The 21,932-nt window shown below is 59.8% G+C and overlaps 1 protein-coding gene across 1 annotated transcript in view; it reads right to left on the bottom strand.

Moving 5' to 3' along the window:
* Positions 1–21,932, bottom strand: part of SDK2 (sidekick cell adhesion molecule 2) — a 205,433-nt gene that overhangs the window by 59,660 nt on the left and 123,841 nt on the right. Inside the window, exons 6-16 of the mRNA XM_081110258.1 lie at positions 16,608–16,719; positions 14,455–14,645; positions 14,264–14,347; positions 12,463–12,657; positions 11,001–11,117; positions 9,361–9,528; positions 8,269–8,371; positions 6,108–6,284; positions 5,636–5,772; positions 4,827–4,974; positions 108–248 (exon numbers count right to left, since the gene is read on the bottom strand). Of these exons, the coding sequence (XP_080966384.1) occupies positions 108–248; positions 4,827–4,974; positions 5,636–5,772; positions 6,108–6,284; positions 8,269–8,371; positions 9,361–9,528; positions 11,001–11,117; positions 12,463–12,657; positions 14,264–14,347; positions 14,455–14,645; positions 16,608–16,719 (1,573 nt within the window). The remainder of the gene's footprint in view (positions 1–107; positions 249–4,826; positions 4,975–5,635; positions 5,773–6,107; positions 6,285–8,268; positions 8,372–9,360; positions 9,529–11,000; positions 11,118–12,462; positions 12,658–14,263; positions 14,348–14,454; positions 14,646–16,607; positions 16,720–21,932) is intronic.

Raw genomic sequence — 21,932 nt, forward strand, 5'->3', positions numbered from 1 at the left:
TCCTTGCTAGATGGCGAAGGGCCCGTGTGAATTGGCTCTGTCCTCCCATTCACTCCTGATGCTCCCCATGCACAGGCCCTTCCCCGGTCCCTCCAGCGGACGCCTACCTGATGATGTAGCCCTTGAGGAGGCCGTTCTGGTGGTTCTCCGGGGGCGGCTGCCACTGGATCATGATGGACTGGTTGGTCCGGCCGCTGGCGATGACGTTCTGCGGAGGGGCGGTGGGGGGCTCCTCGGGGAGCGAGACCCTGGAGAGGAAAACATCGGGAGTGGGTGGGGTTTTCCCGCTCTTAGTTGCGAGGGCAAACGCCGGAGTTTCATGGGATCGGAGGAGGCTGAACCCTGCCCTGCTCTGTTCCCAGACAATGCACCAGTGCTGTGTGCTTTTGGGCAAGTCACTCAACCTCTCTGAGCTTGTTTCTTCATCTGTAAAAGAAACAGAACGAAGCTCCACTTGCCTGTTTATAAGACTGGCGGGGGCTCAAACGACACAATGTATGTACAAGTCTTTTGAAAACACGGGAAAGCACCGGATGCATGTTTTCTGTGCAGCCCAGGGACGTGGGCCTGTTTCCCATGTGTCAGAGCAGCCGCTGTGAAGCTGATGACGTCCGTCATGAGATGCCTGTGTTTCAGAAGCAGGAGTGCTCCATCCTCCCCTGGCAGCTGCCAGCTGGTGGTGCATTTTACTTATTTATTTTTAAAAATATTTTCATTGATTTCAGAGAGGAAGGGAGAGAGAGAATCATCAATGATGAGAGAGAATCATTGATCAGCTGCCTCCTGCATGTGCCCTGACCTGGAACTGAACCATGACCTCCTGGTTCATAGGTCGATGCTCAACCCCTGAGCCACGCCGGCCGGGCTGGCGGTGCACCATAACTGGGCCTCCTTTACCCACAGGCGGCGCCCAGGCTGAGGCGGCAGGCAGGTGGGGTGACATGGCGTGTGGGTGACAGCCGGGCGCCTGCGTTTCTCTCCGGCGTCGCCAGGGGACACGGCGCTCCCTCTCGGCGCGTTTCTCACATGACTGACACGCATCCATTAAAAACACAAGTTCATTATTTTCGACGGATGCCGTTCCTTCTGGAAACTAGTTGCTGATTGGGTTTCGGACGGGTCGCCCTCCGCGCGGGCTGCACTGCCGTCTCTGCAGAGCTGGGGGGGGGGGGGGGGAGCTCACCTCCTCCCGGGGACTCCGGGCCGCTCACAAGGACGCGGACGCGTTAGGAAGATGCATGCGTGGGAGCTGAAGGACCGGGGACGTTGGGGGAGGGTCCGCCCTGCACTTTGAGGCCTCTTCTTTTTCTGTTTAGCATTTTATTCTGTTTGTCGAGGCGGATGGTCTACACGGCTGCCTCTCCAGGTCGGAAGAGGAAGTGGAGACCTGCTCTATTAACGTTGATCCCTATTTGATGCTTTGCATATAGGGCTGCTTTGTTCTGTATTGAAGTCACTGGGGTGACACTGGTCAATAAATCACAGAGGTGTCAGGTGTACAGTTCCATCACACCTCACCTGCATACTGACCTGGATTGTGTGTTCACCACCCCAGGTCAGGTCTCCTTCCCTCACCACCGATAGCCCCTATACCTTCTTCTACCTACCCCCCCCCCCCCCCGGTAATCACCATACTGTTGTCTCTGTCTGTGAGGTTGTTTGTTGTTGTTGTTTGGCTTAATCCCTTCACCTTTTTCACCCAGCCCCCTTTCTGAGTGGGATCTTGTAGCTCTGAGCCACTGGGGCCATGCCCACTTTATTCCCTGCACCAGCACCACCTCTGGTGGCCCACACACGGCCTGGAGCATAGTAGGTGCTCAATAAACAGAGAGTGAACAGTTCTCCTATAACCGCTCTCCATGCTAGGCTTTTATAGCCCCCCCCCCCCACCTCCCCCCGCCGTGAAATCCAGAGACAGCTTGCTAGCACTGTGGCGAAACCACACATCTGCCAGAGGTCTGTGGACACACCTAAGAGCATCTTTTAAAAATAAAACCCTAATCTCGGCTCCCTTGTCAATTATTAGCTGGCGTATATGCGAGGGTTTATTTCTGGGCTCCCCGTTCCGTTCCCTGGGCCGCGTGTCTATGCCAGCACCACGCTGTCCTGGTTACTACGGTTGGTAGTGGAGTTCAACATCAGGAAGCACGGTGCCTCTGGCTGTGTTCTTTCCCAGGATTGCTTTGGCTACTGGGGATTTTTTGTGGCTCCTTACCCATTTTAGGATGGTTTTCCCCTATTTCTGTGAATATAGGGATGGCACTGACTTTATAGGAGGCTTTGGTGATGTGGGCATCTTTAACAATATTAATTCTTCTCCATGGGAGGAGCAGTGTTGGGAAGACTGGATAACCACAGGCAGAAGCATGAAAGCGGACCCCTTCCTTACACCACTCCCCAAAGTGAACCTGAAATGGACGAAAGACGTAAATACAGCGCCCGACGCCATAAAAATCCCGGAGGAAAACCCAGGGGAGCTCCTTGACCTGGCCTCGGCAGTGACTGCCTGGATAAGACAGCGAAGGCACAGGCAACAGGAGCAACGATAACCGTGTGGGACTACATCTCACTAAAAAGCTCTGCACGGCAACGGGAACCCCCACCAAGATGAGAGGCCGCCTATGGAATGAGAGAAAACATCTGCACATCATTTGATTAGGGGTTAGTATCCAAAATAGATAAAGAACTTAACACAGCTCCATAGCAAATAAAAAGAAAGCAAAACGCAAGAACAAACCACCATTAACAAATGGGCAGAGAACCTGAATAGACATCTATCGAAAAAAGACACACACATGGCCAACAGGGACATGAAAAGGACCAATTATCAGGGAAACGCAAATCAAAACCACCAGGAGACGTCACCTCACGTGCGTTAAAATGACTATCATCAACAAGACAGGAAGTGACACGTGTCGGTGAGGGTGTGGCGGGAAGGGAGCCCTTGGGCGCTGCTGGTGGGAATGTAAATTGCGACAGTGACTATGAAAACCAGTGTGGAGTTTCTTCAAAACGTTCAAAGCAGAACTACCAGAAGATCCCGCCGGCTCGCTTCTGGGGACGTGTCCAGCCACAAGAAATGCAAACAGGATCTTGAAGAGATAGCTGCACCCTCCGCCGCACCCCGCCCCCCCCCACCCCCCCCCCCCACCCCACCGCGCTCATTGAAGCGGTATTCACAACAGCCAAGATATGGAAGCAACGTAAGCGCCCGTCAAAGGATGAATGGATAAAGATGTGGCTTGCGTGCGCTCATGTACACACACACACACACACACACACACGTATCACTCAGCTACGAGCAAGGAGGAAGTCCTGCCGTCTGAGACAACGTGGGTGAACCCCGAGGGCACTGTGCTCAGTGAGAGAAGTCAGACCGAGAGGCAGGTCGTTTATGACCTCACTCAGATGTGGCCTCTAAAGAAGCCGAACTCAGAGAAACAGAGAGTGGGCTGGTGGCTAAGCAAGGGCTGGGGAGGGGGGTGCATGGGGAGGTATCAGTCAAAGGCCACAACTCTCATTGTGAGGTTAGCAGGCTCGGGGGATCTAATGGACAGCAGGGTGACTAGAGCTGCTGATCCTGTATGTTATGCCTGAAAGTTGCTCAGAGAGGAGAGACCGCAAAAAGGAGAACATGGCCCTGGCCGGTTTGGCTCAGTGGATAGAACAGGGGTGGGCAAACTTTTTGACTCGAGGGCCACAATGGGTTCTTAACCTGGGCCGGAGGGCCGGAACAAAAGCATGGATGGAGTGTTTGTGTGAACTAATATAAATTCAAAGTAAACATCATTACATAAAAGGGTACGGTCTTTTTTTTTTTTTTTTTTTTTTTTTAGTTTTATTCATTTCAAACGGGCCCACGGCTGGGCTAGAGTGTCGGCCGGCAGACCAGAGGGTCCTGGGTTCATGTAGGAGGCAACCGATGGATGTGTTTCTCTCACATCGCTGTTTCTGTCTGTCTTTCCTCTCTCTTCCACTTTCCCTAAAAATCAATGGGAAAATATCCTCTGGGGAGGATTCACAACAACAGAAAAAGGGTAACATGTCAGGGGATGGAGGTGTCCGCTAACTACGGTATCGGCAATATCACTTTGCAGGATATGCGTGCAGCAAATCAACAGGTTGCACACCTTAAGCGTACACAGTGCTGTGTGTCAATCATGCCTCCGTAAAGCTGGAAAAATAAAAGTGAACGTAAAAAAAACAAAGAGCAAAGCCCGGGCTTGGGCGCAGGCGGTCTGCGTCGCTGCCATTCTGACCTCCCCATGCTCCTTCTCACCCGCGGGGCCGCTGCCGCAGGGGGAGGTGCCTGGCCTTCGCCTCCTACACAGGCGGGTCCTACCGTGATGCTTTCAGACGGATGGCCTGCTGTTTTCATTCCGTTTCCATCATTTTTAAGAATGCTCTGTGGAAAGCCTGGCGGGGCCGGCGTCCTGCCAGGCGCTGGCTGTGGGGATGGGAGCAGGTCTGCGTCCCTCTGGAAGTGCCGCCTACTGAACAGGGCGGCAGCCCGCGGTGTGCAGGGCAGGAGGGGAGATCCCTGAACTTGCAGAGCTCACAGTCAGAGGGATGACTAAGTTTGGTGGATGCCTCGCCTGCGCCGGGCGCTGCTCACAGCGCTTCACGCGTGTGGTTTCACGCCGTCATGACCATCTCCCTGGGAGGCAGGAGTGAGTACTGTGACCCCATCCTACAGATGCGGAGACTGAGGCTGGAGGGTCCAGGGAGAACCAGCCAGGACCTGCCGGCAGCCTGGCCACAGTGGTTTTGGCAGCCCCTTGGGCCCCCCCAGCCCCCCGCAGCCCATCCCTGAGACCTGCTCTCACCTCTCCGTGTCCTTGCTGAACTGGCCTTTCCCCACATCGTTGACGGCGCAGAGGCGGAACTGGTAGGAGCGTGCGGGGACCAAGCCCTTGACCACCACCGAGGTAGCCTCGGGGTCCACACTGGCCAGGAGCACGGCCCAGGGGGCATCTGCAGGGACAGAGGGCGGAGGAGAGGTGGGCATCTTGGGGGGCCATGCCTCTTCCCCCTGTTCCCAGCAGGGCCCAGCCTCTTTTGGGCTAGCAGAGGCGTGCCACCCCCTTGGTCCAGTAGAGGCCGGTCAGGTCCCTTTTTGGTCCCTTGGCTGGGAGGGGGGAGGTGGGAGGGATTTTTTGGTCCCTTGGCTGGGAGGGGGGAGGGGGGAGGGATTTTTGGTCCCTTGGCTGGGTAGGGGGAGGAGTGAGGGAGGGAGTTGGAGGCCACTGGGAGGAAGCAGCGCTCACAGGAACTGAGTTGCATCCGTCTTTTCCATCTTTTTCCCCCTCAGATCGATGAGCTCTGGGCACACTTATTTAAAAGGCATTTAAATTATGCATGCTAATTCTGGAGTCCACAGCGAGGAGGAGAAAAAGAGAAAGAATCGCCACCGTTTTGGAGGCTCCTGGTGCGGCAGGCCCTACGTCCTGTGCCTTGTGAGTATCTTGTTCAATTGTCACAATGACCCCAGGGAGCCGACTTGGCCATGTGACAGCCGAGGTGGCCAAGGCTCCAGAGGGAAAGGTTTGCCCCGAGGCAGAGGCCTGGGAAGTGGGCGCTGGAACCCGAAGGCTGAGCCCCGCCCGCCCTGGCTGCGGTGCGGAGGGGGACTTACTATTCTCCGACATCTCCAGGACGTAGCGGATCAGGGGGCTGTTGCCGTCGAAGGGCTTGGCCCAGGTCAGGTTGATGGCCCGCCTCTCAGAGGCGCTCAGCGTGGCCACTGGGTGCTCGGGCGCGTGAGGCAGCTGCCTGGAGGAGAGAGATGTGGCGGGGCCACCGGTGAGGTCTACAGTCAGGTGACACGTGGGCGGCCGGGACTCGGATAGAACTCCCGATACCTCGTGCTCGGCCACAAAACGTGGCCTTTGGGCCATCGACCTGAAGAGTCTCCTCTGGGGCCCGGAGCCCACCTGTCCAAAGCCAGACCCACACTCCCCTGCTCTTGCAGGGGGCCCAGCCTGCAAGGATGCTGGGGCATGTCCTGCGAGAAGGGCTGTGGTCCCAGGCCACCTGGGGGCCTGCCAAAAGGAGCCTTCTCGGTGCTGCTGACACCTCTGGGCTCGGGGCTGGGCGGGTGGCCCTACCTGACCCGCAGGTGGGCGCTGCGTGAGTCGTTGCCTCCGGCGGAGAGCACCCGGCAGGTGTAGGTGCCGATGTCCCCCGACCACGTCTGGGTGATGTGCAGGGAGCCATTCTTGTCCAGGCGAACACGGGGGTTGTTCTCCACGCCCAGGGCGGCCCCGTCCTTCTCCCAGACGTACCTAAGAGAGAGAAGAACCAATAGGTACGGAGAAGTAGAGAAGGGCCGGCCGGCGTGGCTCAGTGGTTGAGCGTTGACCTAGGAACCAGGAGGTCACGGTTCGATTCCCGGTCAGGGCACATGCCCTAGTTGTGGGCTCGATCCCCATGTGGGGCGTGCAGGAGGCAGCCCACCAATGATTCTCTCTCATCACTGATGCTTCTCTCTCTCTCCCTCTCCCTTCCTCTCTGAAATCAAATATATTTGATTTAATATAAAACATAAACACATATTTAAAAAAAGAGATAGAGAAGTGGGGGTGCTCTTAAGGGTGTGCTCAGCCCAGGCTGGTCTGCAGGAGAGCAAGTGGGTCAGGGACAGGCCCCGGGCCGCCACCGGTCTCTGGGGCTGGTCTCCGGGAAGAGTGCAGCGGCAGCCAGAGCAGCCTGCTGTCCATCCCTGCGGGAGGGTGCGCGTCCGTCCAGGAGGGTCAGCACAGTAAGTCATTATCGGTCATTCACCTTCGGTTCAGGTCCAGGGCCAAGCCTGGCTGCTTTTAGCCGGAAGTCATGCCCAGGAGCCGGCACCAAAGAGCCGGCAGAAAGGTCTTCGAGGTGACGAGGTCACCACTGGACAGAGCATGGACTCTCCACCCAGGCTACACTGTGCAATTAGTTGGATGAGAATCCCGAGAGCCATGCGTCACTGGGACAAAATGACCTCAGTGCCCAAAACATCACGTTCGCTTCGGCCGGTCGGCACGAAGGGGGACTTGAGAAATGGCCCACATGCCCGTGTCTGACAGTAAGACGTCTCTCCTCTGGAATGGTTCTTGGGGACAGACGACCGTCGCTGCCATGAGCACGCGTGGGCGGCCAGCTCCGGGAAGGCGCGCCGTGTGGAGGGTTCGGGATCGTCTGTGGACGACGTTCCCACCACATCTGTGTGTTTCCAGGCTCCCTTTGGCAATGGCGCTCGCACCACACGATGACGGTCCCCAAGGGTTGATGTTGGAAGTTAAAGGAGCTGTTTCTCAGACTGGGGCCCGAGATGGATCCTCGGAGAGTAGGTTTTGGTCTCATAGAGTCTAGTAGCCCTTATGCCAACCTTGGCTTCCAGGGTCCCTACCGTGTGGCCGGACAGACTGTCGTATGCGGAGTGGCCACCAGATGGCGCCCCAGGATGCAGTTGCCTCTGGAGTGTCGGGGCTGTTACTCCAGGAGGCATCAGTGCCGGGCCCTCCACGCCCAGTGGTATTGCCCATACAATGCAGAAGCCACACGGAGGGAACAGTTACTTCCAAGGAAGCAGTTAACATTTTTTACTTAGCATCCCAAAGGGACAGTTTCTCCTGGTTTTAGTTCCCAAAGCCTTCCCATGGTTGGCCCCCAGGGGTCTTCACCCCAAGCTTGGTGGGGGGTGGGGGGTGGGGGTGTCCCAGATTTTCAGCTTTTCTTGGCTGCTTCTGTCCCGAGCTGCCTCTCCAGAGGGTTCCACAGGGGGTGCTAGTTGCCTCCAGTCCGCATAGGTCGTGGCCCGGGCGAATGGTGGGGGTGACTCAGTTTGGGCACTTGCCTCTCCCGTGTGTGTCCCAAGACCTCTCCTGGCCCGGCCCTATCCCTTCTCCCACACCTGCTCATCCAGACCCTCTGCTGTCCACCTAGCGGGCAGAGGGTCTGGGAGAGCCAGCAGCCCAATGCCCCTTTCTCCCCACTTCTTCCCTCCTCCTTCCTCCATTTCCCCACACCCCTTCCTCTCTCCCTCTCCCTCTGACATGGCCCAGTTCAGTTCCAGCTCACTCTGCTCCCCAAGCATTTATGCAGCGCCCCCTACACCCCAGCCCTGCACCAGGTCTGTAAATGCCCCCCTCTCCCCCCGAAGGATGCTCTGTGGCCCCACGGGCAATCCTCACCTCCTTGGTGCAGACACTCGCCCAGCTACCAGCCACCCTCAAAGCCCCCCCCCCCCCCCCCTTGGCCTCCCTGGGGCCACAGCAGAGGGAGTACCTGATGGTCACCCGGGGGTCGTGGGCCACGCCACACACCATGGAGGCCTGGGTGCCCTTGATGACACTCTGGTCCTGGGGCGGCCTGGTGATGCGGGTCCGGGCTGAAAGACAGCAGGGGGGCGCCGGTGAGGGGAGGGGCGGGCGCCAGTCACAGGCGAGAGGCAGGGGTTGGGAAGGTGTCGGCAGGTGACCCAGACTGTGTGGCTGGACTCTGGGCGGGGGGGGGTGGGGGCGGGGAATGAAGGCAGACCAACAGGTGGACAGGAAGACCACAGCGAGTGTCCCCGGACGTTAAAAAGGGCACCGTGCTTCCCTGGGACCTGGAATCTCGGGAGCCACGTGCATAGCGGGGGCTCGTTTAGCGGTGCTCCCCCACACCGTGCGCGGGATAAAACACCAGAAATCTGGGGATGGTCAGTGTCCTCTTCCCAGCACACGAGTGGCCCAGGCAAAGCAAACGTAGGATCAACTGCTTCCTGCTCTAGTGCGCTGCTCACTGGGCCACCGCCACGCAGCCCGCCCAGGAACCCCACAGCTGTGTCTGGCTCGGGTGCGGACCCCCAGTGTGGGGGTGCAGGCAGAGCGTTGGAAAGGACTCGGGAAGTTTCCTTAGAGCAGGGGTCAGCTAATGACAGTCTGGGGTCACGTCCAGGGGCTGTCTGGGTGAGCACACGTGGGAGGGACCCCAGGCACGGCCATGGATTAAGTAGCGTCCATGGTACTTTCCCGATGAAACCGAAGCGTTAGTTGAGGAGTTGCGACCGCCTGGCCCACAAGCCTGAAGTATTTACACTCTGGCCGGTCACAGCAAACGCTGGCTGGCTTCTGCCTAAAGCGCATGCAGACAGCTGCCCGGCACCGCCACGTCCTCTCTACTCGGCCAAGCTCGGCGCAGCCCTCGATCCCGCGGCATCGTCCACGGCGCCTGGCTTCCGGGTCCCTCTCCTCGGAATGAATGAGTGTGAGTCCCTCTTGTAAGAAGCGCCCTGGCCGGACAGACGCGGGCACGTGGAGGGGCCGGCGGTGTGAGCGTGCGCTCTGCGGGGCTGGCGGGCTGGGCGCACAGACGTGTATCGCCCCGCACACTCACCCCACACGACCAGGTCTGCAGAGGCTTCGTCCACCCCCCGAGAGTTGGTGGCCAGGCAGGTGTAGGTCCCGGCGTCGGAGATGCGCGCGGGGCTGACGAGCAGGCTGCCCGACTCCAGGAGCGTGAAGCGCGGCAGCTGGACGGAGCCGCTGGCCAGGATGCGCTCCCCTGCGGGCAGCATGGGGAGGGCTCAGGGGGCAGCCCAGACCGCACCCCCCACTCCTCCCTCCTGGACTGCCCTGGGGGTGGGGGAGGGGGTCAGGCAGGCCCCAGCTTTAGAAAGGCCGGGACTGGGGTGGTGGCCAGGCTGCAGGGCGGTGAGGCTCCTGACTGGTGACAGCCCAGGGCACAGGGTCACAGAGCCGGCCGGCAGCCGGGAGCCCAGGTCTCCTGACGCCTCTCGCCCACCACACTGTCTGCCCTTCACCAGGGCAGGCCGGGGACTGTCTCGAGGCAGCTGGCACCTGGGCGGGGGTGGGGGAGGGGCAGAGAGCTCTGACGAGGTGGTGACAGGCATCCTGCGGAGGATGCTGCTGGAGAGTCACCTTCAGGGAGCGGAGGAACCTGGTGGGTGGGTGGGAGCAGCCAGGAGTGGGGGTGGGGGATGGAGAGGGATGGGGACAGCCCTCCCTGAGCAGGGGGACCTAGGGAGGCCTGGCGCCTGGAGTCAGAGAGAGAGAGAGAGAGAGAGAGAGAGAGAGAGAGAGAGGATGTGCTGTGTGTGAGCGAGCCTGGGAGGGCAGGTTTTCGTGGCTGTCTCTATTTAAAAAAAAAACCCCACCTGTCCGTATAGGGGGAGATTCTCCAGGCAGACCTGCGGGTAGGTGTGTCTGTTTGCACACGTGTGCAGACACACTGAACTAGCGAGTGTGTTAGGTGTGTGTGTCTAGTTCCGTGTCCAGGCACATGTCTGGGTGCGGTGACTTTCATTCCACACATACTGACTGAGCACCTGCTATGTGCCAGATTCTGCTCTAGGCTCCACGTAGACAGCAGTGGACACAGCTGACAGCCCTGCCTTCGCAGGGAGGTGGCAATAAGCAAAGTAAGCTATCGTGTGTATTGGACGCCAGGGAATATGGCGGGCAGGCCGTGAGGAGCGCCTGGGGCACGGGGGCTGGGGGTGTCCCATGGGGAAGGTGCCTCTGAGCTGACGCTTGGAGGTATGTGTGTGCACATGTGTGCACATGTGTGTACATGGGAGAGCTGTGAAGGTGAGTGTGAGACACAGAGGGGACAGGAGGCACACAGAGTGGGTGGAATTAGGTGGGCAGCTGGGATTTGCTGGCTCAGGCGTCCGGAGCCCGCCTACCTGCACGAACACCCACAGAACACTAGCCAGGGAGCATGCCACCCCGAAGCACACTGTCCCCATTACAGAGGGGACCTGAGGCTCAGGGGGCTGAACAGCTCGCCCAAGGCCACAGGTCTCGGAGACGCCGAGCTGTGCCCTGAGCCTGGCGGGCGGCGGGCGGGGGGCACTCACCGGGGTGTGACAGGCGCCCCCTTGAGTTGTGCCGCGGGACCTTCACAACTGTACCTGGGACACCCCCCGCCCCCAACCCGGCTGGCTCCAGAGTGGCACGGAGGACTGCCCATGCCCGCTCCCGGCCCCCCCAAAGCAGACCAGTCTCATCTACCTTTCTGCCAGGTGATGGCCGGCCTCGGGGCCCCCGACGTCTCGCAGGCCAGCACCACGGACATGCCGTCAATCACCGTGCTGTCCAGGGGACCTCTGGTGATGTTGGGGGCGATGCCTGCGAAGGGAGACAGCGGGGCCGCTCAGCTGCAGCTGGGAGGGACCCCCCCCCGTGTGGGCCTCTCTCCCCCCGTAGGGGAAGGCTGCAGGGGCCTCACGGGGTGGCAGCAACGGGAAGGAGCCGGGAGGACCCTCAAGGGTTCCCCACGTCACCCACCCTGCGGAACGACCAAGGTGACGCCAGTTCCCACCCTGCCTTGCTTCTCACGCCTCCCTGTGGGGGAAACTGAGGACTCCCAAGAGCAGCTCACACCCCCATGACCAGGTAAATGGATTCACCATCATTAAACATGACATTGAGGCTCTGGTTTCTTAAAACAGTTATGGCCGATCGGACATGCCCACTGTCTGAGAGGCCGGCCACCGAGCCCAGCCGCCTGGGTGGGCCCTGCCTCCTCAACGCCAGAGCAGACGCTTTCTGTCCCCTTCCCTGACCTTGGCCCCCGCGGAACCCCCTGCCCAGGCGGGTGTGGGTGCAGGGCTCCAACGCGGACCAGCCCCGGCCGGGCTCATAGAAGCGGCAGGCTCGGTGGCAGCCCTCCTGCCCCTCCCGCCTTGGGGGCGACCCAGCTCCTCTCTGCCCGTGGCCTCTGTGGCCTGGTGACCAGCCCTGGTGTGGAGATGAGGGCCCGGCAGACGTGGCATCTGCAGAGCTTCTGTGTGGCCACTCTCAGTGCCACCCGAGGGCCAAGGCAGCTCCACTCAGGGGGCAGGGCCACTACTATCACCCCAAAGCGACTCCTGGGGGACGGGATTGGCGAGTCGGGGAGCTGAGGTTAAAGTGCTGGCTCTTGCCCGGCCGGCGTGGCTCAGTGGTTGAGCATCGACCTATGAGCCAGGAGGTCAGGGTTCCATTCCCGGTCAGGGCACAGGCCCGGGTTGCGGGCTCGATCCCCAGTGTGGGGCGTGCAGGAGGCAGCCGATCAATGATTCTCTCTCATCATTGATGTTTCTCTCTCTCCCTCTCCCTTTATCTCTGAACAAATATATATATAAATAAAGTGCTGGTTCTCCTCTTTGGAGAAGCGGACAGGTCGGCTGGGCGGGGACGGGCCGCGTCAGCCTGCAGGCAGGGAACCGGGGCAGCTGGGATGCCCGAGCCTCTCAGAGCCCGTCCTCGGCCAGGACACTGGGAGGGCGCGTGGGGACCGAGGCCTCCTCCGGGCACTGGACGCGGGGATGCGGGAGTAGTGGGTGTGAGTGGCTTGTGGCCCCCCCCCCCCCCGCCCCCGGCTACTGCCTGGGATGTGCTCTGGGGCCCTGTCTCTGTCCCCAGGAGCCCTGGCTCGGAGCAGAGCTGGTCCTGGCTGGGAGGGGCTCCGGGCAGGACGGGAGGGACTTACTGGTGACGGCCAGGTAGGTGGATGTCTGCACCTCGCCGGCGGAGTTGCGGGCAAAGCACTGGAACATGCCCGTGTCGTCGGGCACCAGCCCGCTGATCTGCAGGCCCCCGTCCCCGCGCTGCCGGAAGCGGCTCAGCCTCGCCACCTCCACCACGGCCGCGTCCTTGTACCAGGTGATGGAGGGCGGGGGCACACCTGGGGAGAGGGGGACCCAGTCAGCCGCCAGCCTCCCTCCCTCACTCCCACCTGAGGGGTGCACAGTGGAGGCCAGGAGTCTGTGAGCGGGTCCCTGGGTGACTTGGTTTCTAGAATCTTCTCAGACGGGTACGATTCGCCCTGGGAGAGGGGGAGGATGTTCTCAAATTCTTAGAGAGCAGGTGCTCCAAGACAATTTTAAATGTCCTGGATTCGTTCAGCTTGGGGATGCTGGATTGGCCAAACGAGACATTTTTTCCTGCAACATTTAGCAGAGATTCTTGTGCGTCAGGGAACCTCCTGCTGGGAGTGGGTCCCCCAACCCCACGCGACCACAGAGCCCACACCAAGGAGCACGCGGAGGGGACCAGGACTCCTCGGGGACCCCCAGAAGTCCCCGTACATGGTTTGCACAACAGAGTAAAGGGGGGCTCCCCTTGTCTCTCAGCCTTCCCACAGGTACCGTCAACCACCCCCCTACTCTCCCTCTGGACCTCTCTGCGCAGATGTAACTTCCCTAGAGAGCCCCCCACATCTGTTCAAAAGTGCACCCTGGCTCCGTGCCCCCAAAGCCCGCCTGCGTTTCCTCGCTAGCACTTTGCACCCCGACATTCCATGGCCCCGTATTGCATCCACTCAACGATGCACGTTCCTTCACGTTGTAACGTCTGCGAGAGCAGGCCGCCTCCCCGTCGACAGCACGTCATAATTTAATTGGCGGTCTTTTTCGTTTCTCAGTGGTACATAAAATAATGGGGCGTCTTACGACCCCTGGCATTTTAGATGAGAGGAAATGAGGCATCTTTATTTGTTTATTGGATTGTCTGTCCGCCTCACAGGAACATCAGTTTCCTACAGCAGGGCCCTGGCTGTTCGGTTCCTCCTGTATCTTCCCCAGCCCCAGAACAGTGTTCAGCACAGGGCGAGCCGTCGGAAAAAATGGTTGTTGATTGAATGCATGAATCTCGCCTCCCCCAGGTGGGTCCCCCTCTCCCCGTCACTCCCTGCCTGCCTGAGCTACATTCTGCCTCTCTGCTCATTATGAGGTCACGTCCCACCGCCCGCCCCTGAGTTCATCCTGGTTTCGGGCTGTGTTTTGGCTCAGCTGTCCCAGAAGGAGGGAGGGTGGCGACGGGAAAAGCAGAAATTCCCTGGGAGCTCTGACCGGGGGTATCAAGTAGAAATGGTGGGGGTAGGGGGGGGGAAGAGGGAACAACACAACCCAGAAACCAGGCGGACCTTCCGAGGCACATGTAGGGCGAGATGCACCCACGTCCCCCTAGTTCTGACATGCCGGTAATTGGGCAGTGTCGACAACTCTCAGATTATGGGCAATTGGGGCCTGTCACCTATGCTGAAATCACAGTAATTTGGGTTCGTTTGTAACCCTCAAATTATGATAACCTAGGTTGATTCCCAGGCCCGAGATTACGGTAATTTGGCCTGTTTGTTTCCCGGGGTGTCTGCTCACAGCCAGACTGACTCTCTGCTCAATGATGGTGCCTGGAGAAGGAGGTGGAGCTGAGAAAAGTCCGTGACAGAGACAGGAGGGGCTGAAGGTTCGGGGGTCCTTGTCCCCCTTCATCCACGCCCCCTGCCGCGTTACCTTTGGCTCGACAGGGAATGTCCACCACTTTCTCCATCTCTGCTGTGATGTGTCTCTCCGGCTCCTTGACAAACTGAGGTGGTTCTGCAGGAAGAAAGACAGCGGAGGGGATCAGAGCCATGCTCCTTATGATATAACCATGCTGCCCCCTACCCTTTTGGGATCCCCCCCGTGGCCCCGCCCCGTCTCACCCAGCACAGACAGGTAGGCTCCACGGACGACAGAGGGGACGCTGCTGCTGCGCAGCACGGCCTCGCACTCGTAGAAGCCGGCGTCGCTGCCCGTGGGGTTGGGGATGGTGAGCCGGCGGTTGTAGTCGCTGATACCGCCTGACAGCAGCACCCCGTCCTTCTTCCAAAGGATGTGCAGCTTAATCAGGGGCCTGGAGCGGGGGAGGGAGCAGGCACTCAGCCACAGGGACTTCCGGAGGCCGGAGGGCAGGCATGGATGAGGAGTGAGGCCCGGGGCCAGGCCGCCTGGGTTTGCCCAGCCTCCCGGCATTTTCTAAGCCCTTAGGCACGTTCCTTCAGTGCTCTGGGCTTCCGTTTCCCCATCTGTAGAACGGGGCAGCCGTGCTCAGCGGGGCTGGGGTGAAGGTGGATGCATGAACGCAGCGGCAGCCCTCAGAACAACTCAGTGCCTGGGGCTCCGAGAGCTGGAAGCTTCCTTCACGGGGAACCTTTCTCCTCTGCCCTCCCCGGGCGCCAGGCCCTGAATGTAACTCAGCGGACGGACAGGAGATGGTTATAGGCGAGGGAACGTGATGAGAAGGAACACAAGGGAAGCACCCAAAGTGTGGAGATGGGGAGACACAGGCAGGTGGATGGATGTACTCATCCCCCAACTTCAATGGGGTGAGGATGGGAGCAGAGCCCTTTCCCACCACACCCCACCCCCTGGCACTCCCAAGGCTCCCTGAGACTGGGTTTGCCTGGCTCTCCTGTTTGGCACCTGGTGGATCCCCGAAGGCCAATCTACCGGGGGAGGGGGGTGTCTGTGTTAGTTCCACAGGGTGTTTAGAGGGTCCATGAAAGGGGGTTCCGGGGCCGAGCAGGTTTGGGCAACAGTGGCGTGCGTGCCGTGAGGCAGGCTCCTCACCGCGCGTCTCCTGCATCATTGTTACTGCATAGCCTTCAGGCGCTCGGCTGCCCCTGGTGGCCGTGCCCACGCCCATGGGACACCTGGGCCCCGAGGGGCGGACTCGCAGAAACGCTGCTCCCTGCAGGGTCGCGCTCTCCGGGAGCCTCCGCCGGGGTGACCTCAGGGTCACTGGTCTCCCCCACCCATCACGCCCCTCGTCCCTTGGGAGCAGGACCCAGGAGTCAGGGCAGGCTGGGCCAGCACCCGGCCTCCAGGCCTGACCACCGAGGCAGGTGCTCGGACCTTCCCGTGTCACAGCCCAGGAGGCCGAGGCCCAGCGCACGGCTGTGAGCACGGCCTCAGGCTGGCCTGTTCTCTCGCGCATTCTGCTCTTGGCAGCGGGGTGACCTCGGGCGCGTGGCCTGCTCTCTCTGAGCCCTGGAGTAGAGCCGTCTCTGCTGGGGAGTGGTTGTTGGGGAGAAAAAGGCTGTGTGGGAAGGCAGGCACCACACGCAGTCAACACGGCACCACACACAGGATGGAAGTGTTTAATCCCTGTGTGGCGAACATGAGGGTCCTGGCCCTAGCTGGTTGGCTCAGTCACCGATTCTGGTCAAGGGCACATACCGGGGTTGCAGGCTTGATCCCACGCCCCAGTTGGGGCACCTGTGGGAGGCAACCAATCCACGCGTCTCTCTCATGACGATGTTTCTCTCTGTCTCTCCCCCTCCCTTCCACTCTCTCTAAAAATCAATGGGAAAATATCCTTGGGTGACGATTAACAACAAGAAAAACGGTGAGGGTTGTGCACGCCTAGGAAGGGGCCTGAATTGCCCCTGAGCGCAGGTCTGCCTTCCACAAAGTCCATCACGTGAGCTGTCTCCTGGCACATGCCGGCCTGCAGGGAGGGCGTCGTGGGCAGAGGCCCCTGCCCGTCTCTAGGCTGCTCTGAGGGTTGGACGTGAGAGGACCCCCCCCTCCCACCATCCCCAGTAACCTGGGCTGAGACCAGCAGCCCTCTAGCTTCCACCAGAGCCCGACCTCTCCTCTCAGCCCGCAGAGAACGAGCCGGCCTGCTTGTATCCAACAGCCTGCGGCAGCAGCTGGCACGGCCACCCTCTGTCCTTCCTTCGGACTGCATACCCTTTCTCCTTTCACGGGTTCTCATATGACACCCCAGGGCCTTCCTGAATTCCAACAGGTCTCCTTGGAGCAGCCCCTGGGTGGGGAGTGAAGGGGGAGGGGGAGGGGAGGCACTGCCCACCTGGCGTTGGCCACGCACTCCATGGTCACCTCCGAGGTCCCGGCCACCACGCTGGTGTTCTTGGGAGGAATGATGATGGTTGGGGCGATGGGGTCTGCAGGCCCCCCTACATCTGGGGAGAGGTCAGGTGTTAGCCGGGAAGAGCCCAAATCCCATCTCTGCCCAGTGCCAGCTAGAGGCTGGCGCCAGGCAGACACCCATCCTTTTCCAGTGGGCGGGTGGCCGCAGGGCAGCCACCCGAGCAGCCCAAGCTGAACCTCCGGACACTGACCCCAGGGACCCCTCACCTCTCCTCCTCCTCTGCTGAGGGGTCTCCACAGAGACCCACTGGAGACCTCCAGGGCTCCCCCTGCAGTCACGCATCCCCTCGTCCCCCGGTCCTGTGTGAGGCCTCCACATCCTTCCCCACCTGCGTTTATCTCGTTGGCTTCCTTCCTCTAGTTCAGCCTCTTCCACCAGAACGCAACCCCCCTGTACTGGTTTGAACAGTGTTTCCCCAAATTCACGTCCACAGCAGCTACGCGTGGAAAAGGGGTCTTTGCAGAAGTGAGCAGGCTACGACGGGGCCCTTTTGCATCGGGCTGGGCCCTCTGCCCGATAGGACACGTCCCATAAGAAGAGGGTGACTCAGACACAGCCACCCGGGGGAGGGGGGGGGGTGAGGGCAGGTGCGGACAGAGGCCGAGATGGGAGTGATGCATCTACAAGCCAAGGAAACCAAGGATCGCCGGGGCCAGCGGAAGGGAGGGGAGGCGCGGAAGGCTCCTGGGCCTGCAGACCCCTTGCTTTCAGACATCTGGCCTCCAGAATTGCGAGAGAATGAAATTCTGGGATTGGCCTCAGGCGGGGGCACCTTGTAACGGCAGCCCCAGAAACTCATACCTTGCTTGTGGCTGGAACCTCACGGATCTTCGCTTGCGGCTGAATTGTGCCTCCCCTTAAATCCACATGTTGAAGCCCTAACCCCCAGAGACTGTATTTGGAGATGGACGACTTAGGAGGAAACTGGGTTCAATGAGGTCACTAGGAAGGGGCTCTCTCTCTCTCTCTCTCTCTCTCTCTCTCTCCCTCGCTCTCTCTCTCTCTGTCTCTGCCATGTGAGGACACAGTGAGAAGGCGGCTGTCTGCAAGCCAGGAAGAGAGCCCTCCCTGGGAACTGACTATGCTGGCGCCCTGATCTTGGCCTTCCAGACGGTGAGGCATACATGTCTGTGGTTGTTACAGGAGCCTGGGCTGACCCGGACAGCCTTGCTCTCCTCCCCCCTCCCACCTCTCCAGCAGGAGGAGTGCTGTCTGGCACACGGTAGGTGCTCAAATACATTTGTCAGGTGAACAAGTGAATGGACTATCGACGTACTAACCCAGGGTTGATGGTGAGAACCGAGCAGGAGTGGGCTTCATTAAAACGAAACAGCCCGGCCGGTGTGGCTCAGTGGTTGAGCATCGACCTATGCACCAAGAGGTCACCGGTTTGATTCCCAGCCAGGGCACGTGCCTGGGTTGCAGGCTCGATCCCCAGTGCAGGGGGCAGCTGATGGATGTGGATGTTCCTCTCTCATCAATGTTTCTATCTCTCTCTTTCTATCCTTCTCCCTTCCCCTCTCTAAAATCAATAAAAACAAAACAAAACCAAAATAACCAAAGCCTCCTCAGAGAGGCAGTGCCCTTTCCTTTAAGAAGTGGCTGAGTCTTAATCTTTGTGGGGCAGGGTAGCCCCGATATTGGTGGAAACTCCAAAATCCCCTGCACGTCTGCTCGGGCTCCTGAAAATACAACCGAGGAATTTTCTCCCACAGAAAATGACCCGTCTCCCTGGCCCCCATCCAGGAGGCCGGGAGGTGGCAGGCCCCATGACACACACAGCCCGGGCGACAGCGATAGATCGGTCATCCTTGATGGGGAGGGCTCGCGGGGCTCCACCGCCATCCCGGCCACCCCGGTCAGCCCTGGGCAGGTCTTCCCGCCTGCGCTCAAGGCCTGGCTGGGAAAGGTCCAAGTCGAATGGGAATAAAATGTCAAAAATAAAGTAAAATGAAGGGGGGAAGAAAAGAAGCGTATAAAATAAAATAATTGCAACAATATAAAAGCCTATGTAGGGGCCATAAAATGCGATCCGATTGAAGGCTGCTGATATAGCTGAATCCATAAAAGCATACTCTACGGTGTTTATTATATCTGGGTGCGCAGGTACCCAGATTGATGGGGCCCAAGGAGGAGACAGGCGGGGCCCGAGCGGTGCCCCACAGTGTAGCCAGGGGAGTAGAACCCTTGGAGTTTAAAAATTCAAGACTGCCCCCGGGCCTCGGGCCAGCTTGGTGGCTTTGGGAGAGGAGAGGAGAGATATTGACCCTCCATCCCACCCCAGGGACCCTGAAGCTCATGCCCAGGCCCAGGCGGCAGCCTACAGGGCTCAAAGGGAGGGACAGGCAGTGGCTGGGGACCCTGGACCAGAGAAGGGGGGCCTGGGGTTCAGGGAGACCTGGTTCAACACCCCTAACTGCTCCCGAGCTGAGCTGGTCTGGTGAGTGCAGACTATCGACACATAGTAGGTGCTTACTAAACGACAGACAGTCCTTCCTCCTGGGGATGTGCCTGGGACACTGGGGCGAACCGGAGTAAAGGAGGGGCGTCTTTCACGCGAGCTCCTGATGTGACAGCCTCGGGGCAGGAGGAAGCAGGGGGGCTCCCCCGACTCCGGCCAAGCTGGATCCTGCCGCCCCAGGACGATTTTGGTCACAGGCACCACGAGAGGCACCCACTGAGATCCAGTCTCCCAGAGTCACCTCCTTTGATCCTCCCAACTCCACGGGGCCACAGGCATCCATTACAGCCGAGGAAACAGGCTCAGGGACCACGTGACTCACCGGGGCCACAGTCACCTGAGGGCTGGCGGGTGGGTGGGTAGCTGCTTCCCTCTGGCGCAGGTGCCAGCTGCCCACGAGCGAGGGCCTGACCTCCCAACCCAGCCCGGGGCCACGGACCGCAGGTGGCTGTGAGCTCTGGCAATGTGTGCCCGATGCCCCTTTGATTTAATGGAATTTAATTTAAAATAATTTGCATTTAATTAAAAACAGGCCCCCAAATCAGTTACCAGAACCCTTTAAGTAAGCCTGGAGCAAGCTGGTACACGGCCCCACCTCCCCAGATGTAAATTTTCTGAACTCTAAACCCAGGCCGTGTAGGTCAGGTGAAAATTTTGCGTCCAGATTGAGATGCGTGGCAAGGGTAAAACACACGTATTTTGAAGACACCGTATGAAAAAAAAAACAACCAATGTAAAGTATCGCATGGCTATGTTCCAGTATGGATTGTCTGTTACCATGGTACTACTTTAGATACGTTGGGCTAAGTAAAATATAATAAAATATTAATTTCTCATCCCTTTTTGAAAAAAGTTCGGCTACTGTCAAATATTAAGTAGCGTATATAGCTCACATTGTATTTCTATTGGGCAGCGCAGGTCTGATCCTTCGGGGTGGGGCCACCCCCCAGGGATGGACGTTTTCAGAAGTGTGACAATGTGACAGGCCGTGTGAGGTCACCGGGGTTACACCTGGGCAGGGACAACGCCCGGGGCCACTGGCCTGGCTCTGTCCTTCGTTTCCGAAGAGCGTGGGCATCCCTGGGAGGGCTGCTGAGAAGCTGAGCTGCCGGAGCAGAGGAGGGAAGAGGATGGTGGGGGAGGAGCGGAGGGAGGGGTGGCCCTGGGGGGAGGGCTGGCCCTGGAGGGAGGGGTGGCCCTGGGGGGATAAACCTGAGGAGCTGGAGCTGGTGGCGGTGGCGGCTATGAGGCATTTGCTGGGAGTACAGGCTGACAGCAGGCACGCAGGGATGTGTGTCAGTGACAGGCACAGGGTTTTGAGGCACAGTCGCCCGTGGGAGGAGAAATTAACTGAAAACTAGCTGATTCCGCTCCCCTCCGGTACCAGGCACACATCACTGCGTGAGAGCAGGAGGCGAGGGGCACCGGGGTGGGAGAGACAGACAGCTGGGGAGGCTCGGTGGACGCGTGGTCCAGAGGGGCCCGGCCTGCCTCCCGTGGGGCGTTAACATGGAGCAAAGAGGGGACAGCCCGCAGTCGGCCAGGAGACTGGGCGCAGGGGGAGGAACACGGATGGAACGGGAGGCTCCGACCTCTGGTCTCAGGGGAGCGTGTGTCACCCAGGACGACGGCTGGCCTTGACCTGGACCATGAGCCTTGCTTCCTACCAATCTCTGGATGCCCCTGGACCCTAGGTGTCCTGACCACTGAAAAACATCTGGGGATAAACACCTCCCTCTGGCGGTTAAAGTCCTTTCCCCACAGGAACAGTTGCCTCAGGTCATGGGCTAGAGAGTCTAGACGCCCCAGGTCAACGTCAGAGGTGACACCAGGACCCAGATAGGCCAGCCCTCAGAATGCAACCTCCTCCCTGCATCCAGGTCTCTCTTTAGGCAGACTGGAACCTGGGGTGCAGGAGAGAGAACTGCAGAATTGGGGGAGCGGGTTGCAGGCGCTCAGAAGGCCCAGGAACAGACAGACAGAGGCCGGGGTCAGAGGAAGGACACGGGAAGGCTCATGCTGCCTGCACCCTCTTCTTGCTGCTGGCGGGTGCGTCCCAGAGGCACCGCGATGATAAATGAGACTTGGGTTTGGAGCAGGGGTGGGACAGATGTGCAGAGGCGGGAACATCTGGCTCCCCAGCTTGCGTGGTTGCTCAGCTGCTGCGGGAAGCTCTGGCCTCATCCCGCACACGCTGTGGTTCCTGGCCCTGGGCGGGCTGCAGGGTGGCTCCCACCTCCTCGATCCCAGGGATGGGGCCGGGAGGGAGGGGGCCAGCCGGGCTGGGAGCACATCCCAGCATCTCCATCTCGGAGTACACGCCTCTTTGCCAAAGGAAGCTCAAGGAGACACCCTTTTAATTGCTACCCTCTGCTGCCCCGGGGAGGGCTGGGCCCCTCTGTTCCGGGGCACCGGGTGGTCTCTGGGGACAGATGACGAGGTGCTTCCAGACAGGAGTGCGGCCGGCAGCTGTGTCCCCGCAGCGAGGACGGCCTGGCTCCGGGTATAAGCTGCACCTGTACGTGCCAGCTGAGCACAGGCGGTTAGTGTGTTTAAAGAGGAGCTCCCCACCTCCTGGCCGCTCTCCCTGTCTGCACCTGAGCTCAGGGTGGCACAGTCCACGAATGTCACCCTCCCCTCTACCCCGCGGCCTCCCGGCCTCCAGGGCCCTGCTGACCGCCAAACCCGGCGTCCCCTCTCCTGAGGCAGCGTCTCAGACTTGTCATGGGAATGGGGTCCCCAACGCAGCCCCCTCCTTGCCTGCTTCTGACACTCCACCCCGG

This window comes from Myotis nattereri (assembly GCF_964212035.1).
Source record: "Myotis nattereri genome assembly, chromosome: 16".
Taxonomy (NCBI): domain Eukaryota; kingdom Metazoa; phylum Chordata; class Mammalia; order Chiroptera; family Vespertilionidae; genus Myotis; species Myotis nattereri.